Source organism: Cydia splendana, chromosome 26, assembly GCF_910591565.1.
Source record: "Cydia splendana chromosome 26, ilCydSple1.2, whole genome shotgun sequence".
In the NCBI taxonomy this organism is placed as follows: Eukaryota; Metazoa; Arthropoda; class Insecta; order Lepidoptera; family Tortricidae; genus Cydia; species Cydia splendana.
Genome location: NC_085985.1, coordinates 6,961,167 through 6,965,486, shown reverse-complemented (window position 1 = coordinate 6,965,486; position 4,320 = coordinate 6,961,167). Strand labels below are relative to the sequence as shown.

At 50.8% G+C, this 4,320-nt stretch overlaps 1 protein-coding gene across 1 annotated transcript; it reads left to right on the top strand.

Annotated features, from left to right (window-relative positions):
• Nucleotides 1-825: 825 nt before the first annotated feature.
• LOC134803496 (histone H1C-like) lies at nt 826-1,783 on the top strand. The gene has a single exon (XM_063776294.1). The coding sequence runs from the start codon at nt 917-919 to the stop codon at nt 1,592-1,594; it is 678 nt and encodes a 225-aa protein (XP_063632364.1). The 5' UTR covers nt 826-916; the 3' UTR covers nt 1,595-1,783.
• The last annotated feature ends 2,537 nt before the right edge of the window (nt 1,784-4,320 follow it).

The following is a 4,320-nucleotide window of genomic DNA, read 5'->3' as shown; positions in this document are numbered from 1 at the left end:
GAACGTCGGCAAGACCCAAGCGCTCCTCACGGGAGCAGCACATCATCCACCGCCACTGAAGCTCCTAGGCGAGGAGATCCAGTGGCAGCACACAGCAAAGTACCTAGGGGTCACCATAGACAGGGGCCTCACTATGAAGCAGCACACCGAGGAGGTAGTGAGGCGAGCGAAAACTGCGCGCACCCTACTTCGTCCAGTGCTCCACAGCAGCCTCCCCATTCGCACGAAGCTGGGGATCTACAAGACTTACATCCGATCGAGGCTGACGTACGCGGCTCCTGCCTGGTATGCCAGGACGGCGGAGTCAAACAGGCGGAGACTCAGAGCGCAGGAGACGCTCAGCCTCAGAGCGATCGTTAGAGCCCCACGCGGAGTGCGAAACGCAACGCTCTATAGGGACATGAAGCACCCGAGCCTGGACGAATTCATCGGACAACTTGCGCGCAGGATGTTCGACCGTGCCGACTCATCGCAACACCCGCTGCTGCAGGGGATCGCCCCCCTCCACGCCCGCCCTCCAGAAGCCCACCGTGCACGAGCCCAACCGCGCGAGCTCGTGCCACCAACACCAGACCCCTAGGAACCACAATGCCGCAGATTGGCCAACATGACCACCATGCCATGATGGCCAACAGAAGAAGAAAGAAGAAGAAGGAAGAAAGAGAAAACCCGACAACCTAAACGTCGGCAAAACAGACCGGGCTGTCGCCACAGCCCGCGATAGAAACCGCCAAAAAGGGCCTCGCCCTGACATGGCCTCCCCACGCCCCCCAAGGGGGAGTGTGAGATGATCCTGCGCAATAGGAGTGTTTAGTACTCGCCAGCGCAGCGCTCCGCTTACACGCGTCCGCTGTTCTCTCTCTTTGCGCAGTTCGTTCGTTCGTGCGATTTACTAATTTTATTTACTTTTTTAAATATGGCCGATACCGCAGTTGCTGCCGACGCTCCCGCCCCGGCGACGCCCGCGAAGAAACCTAAGGCGTCCGCCTCCGCAGGCGCTAAGAAGCCTAAGGCGAAGCCCACCCACCCTAAGACGTCCGAGATGGTTAACAGCGCCATCAAGGAGTTGAAGGAGAGGAGCGGTTCGTCCCTGCAGGCTATCAAGAAATACATCGCCGCCCAGTACAAGGTCGACGCCGAGAAACTGGCACCTTTCATCAGAAAATATCTGAAGAGCGCAGTCGAATCCGGCGCACTCATACAGACCAAAGGCAAGGGCGCGTCCGGCTCGTTCAAACTGGAGTCGAAGACATCATCCGCCGGCAAGAAGCCCGCCGCGGCCAAGAAATCAAGCGCTAAATCATCAGCCGCCGCTAAGAAGCCCGCCGCAGCAAAGCCCGCTAAGGCTAAGAAGGCCGCCGCGTCCCCGGCCAAGCCTAAGGCCGCCACGAAGGACAAGAAGGCCGCCGCCGCCAAAAAGAAGCCCGCAGCGAAGAAACCTTCCACCCCCGCCAAGGGCAAGAGCGCCGCCGCGCCTAAGGCCAAGAAGACCGCGAAGCCGCCGACCAAGAAGCCTAAAGCTCCCAAGCCGAAGAAGGCTGCGGCCGCTCCCAAAGCGAAGCCCGCCGCTAAGAAGGCTGCCTCGAAGAAGTAAGAAGACTGCGCCATATTGTCGTCGTCGTCGTCCTTACATCGGTCGCGGCGGTAGTGGTCGTGATGGTAGAGGAGATGTCGATTGTCGTTGCTATAAATATTATACGACGACGTGTCGCCTCTTCTCGACTCACGTCATACGCCTGTGCGCGTTATACGCACATCAAAAAGCCCTTTTCAGGGCTAACATATGTATTCAAAGGTCGTTCATATCGCCTCTGTTTCATTGCAATGAGCACATATACACGAGTCGATCGATCGATTGATCAACAAACATCTAAGTTATAAACATACAAATAGGTGTTCGGATCGGAGTAAAAAGTCGAATCTCAATGCACAAAAGCCTCAATATGATGATGATGATGGTGATCTCACTGATAGATTAAATTAGGTTATGTTAGATTTTCATGAATTTACATATAATTTTTACATTTCGACATGACAGTTGGAACGTGAATATACATGATATGAAGTCTTAGATTTCAAACAATAGTTAGTTATCTATATACATACGTACGTACGTACACGTACGTACGTACGTACGGCCTATAGATATAGGCCAAATTATAAATAAATTAGGTAGAGTTATATGAATTTACTTACAGAATATTTTGTTAATTTTGTTATTATTTATTTATTCAGTTATATTTTGAGATGTATTAATTTATATTGATTTTCTTTTATTTTATCTCTATCTCTCTCTAATTCGCGCTCTCGCACGCGGGATGTTGATTGGTCGATCGGGCTCGTTTTATGTCGGCTCGTTATATCCCCACTATTAGCGCACTCCTTGTAGCTATAAAATAAACGGTTATACTAAATCCGACACTCAAAAATGAAAAAATGAAAAATGACTGATTCCCGCTCCGGACGCCGCGCCGAGCGCACGCGTGCATTGACGTAATTACCGAATACCGCTCGCTTACCGCCGCGTCGAGCCTGGCTCCGCGTGCTGGTTCTCTTACGCCCTGCCACGTCGAGCATTGCTCCGTGTGCCTGTGTGTGTCATAAAGGATTGCAGTGCTATTATAAAAACCACCTGAGACAGTGACTCTTTCCAGTGCCAAGTGCCACCTTGCCGTGCGTGAGTGTAAATATTAGAGACAGAGACTCCTTTTAAAAATCTCTCAAAATGCCCTCTTTCGAAGATTTCATTAACTTCTATTACCCCCATTTGATTGAACAGTGGAGGGACCATCAATCAAAAAACCAGGCGGCCGCCGGTGCGGACCCCTCCAAACCACCCGCCGCTATCGCGGAGCAGTCACCATCATCGAAACAACCTGAACAGGATAAGGCAGGTAAGACAGCACCCTTAAAAGACAATAACATCAATAGTGACGAAATAATTCGCATAAAAGCGCTTAGGCGGAATAAAACTAAAAGAACAACGGGCAACCCGGACATTCCTTCCGGTGACGGCGCGCGCGCGCTGTCCCCCTCTGACGCGCCTCGGCGCGCGAGCGTGTCATCCCGCTCGCACCCATATGCCCGCTCGCAAGAGCGCTCCCGCTCAAATACGAGCGCACGTAGCGCCCCAGCTCCGCGTTCACGATCACGTTCTCGCTCACCTCCTTCTGAGGCAGATACAGACCACACCCAGGAAACAACCAACACACATGGTAATTACCCTAACACCCTATCCAATGACCATAACATATTTGTGTCCCCCGCCCCTCCAACCCCCTTCACGCCCCAAGTACTGACAAATACTCAGTCCCAACCGCAATGTGATTTAACACAAATCTCTCAATCAAGCACCACACAAATAGACGCATTTTCTGACAACACCAAATACTATTCTGACATGGATTACGAATCTCTTAACTCTGATGATGACTTCACCTTAGTTGAAGGCAAAAAAGTGAGACGTAAGCGCAAAGCAGGTCTAAATTCAAAATCAGGTCCCGCTACGAGTATGACCCAAACAAACCACAGTAAACATATTAAGAACAGTAAATCAACTAGCCACAGTGTATACCTTAATAACAATATCACCAAAACACAGAACAGCTTTGAATCACTACCTCAAGACCAATTCCCTATTGCTAGTAAAGTCAACACCGACGGAAGTGACCCCCGCCAGCCCAACTCGGCTACCGAGACCCAACCAAAAGAAATTCCTACAAAAATCAAAAAACCGCCGCTCATAGGGGTTGAGGACCCCAGTAGATGGAAGAGACTCTCCCAAGAGGCCCAGAGACTTAAATTAGGTTACCTTTATGCCAACATAGGTATTGACAAAGACACAGAAGAAACCTTTCTTTTTATTCAAACACAAACCCCGGCTCAATACTGGTCCTGGAGACGTCTGCTCGTCGACGGCTTCTTCTCCTACCCGCCAGAGGAGGAGAAGAAGTTGCAAACTGTTATACTGGGTCTCCCCGTTTCTATGGAGCTCAATGACATCATGGAAGACCTGAGGAGTCAGGGCCTTCCAGTACTCGAAGTACATCGTATGCTAAAAGGCCCTAAGCGCGAGCCGTTTAACGCAGTCAGAGTAGTCTCAGAACGAACTCCAGAGGGTAGAAAAGCATTCAACGTAAAGGCAATTTGCGGACTCAGCGGGCTCAAGGTAGAACCCCCCCATAGAAGTCTCCGCCCTCCGCAATGTTATAATTGCCAAAGATGGGGCCACACTCATAAACACTGCTTACTCTCCCCGAGGTGTGTCAAATGCGGAAAATCCCATTCTACCGATCAATGTGACCGCATTAGGGACCCAAA

Excerpts from the sequence above, each read along its gene's own strand:
- LOC134803496 (XM_063776294.1), top strand. The coding sequence starts at position 917 with ATGGCCGATACCGCAGTTGCTGCCGACGCTCCCGCCCCGGCGACGCCC.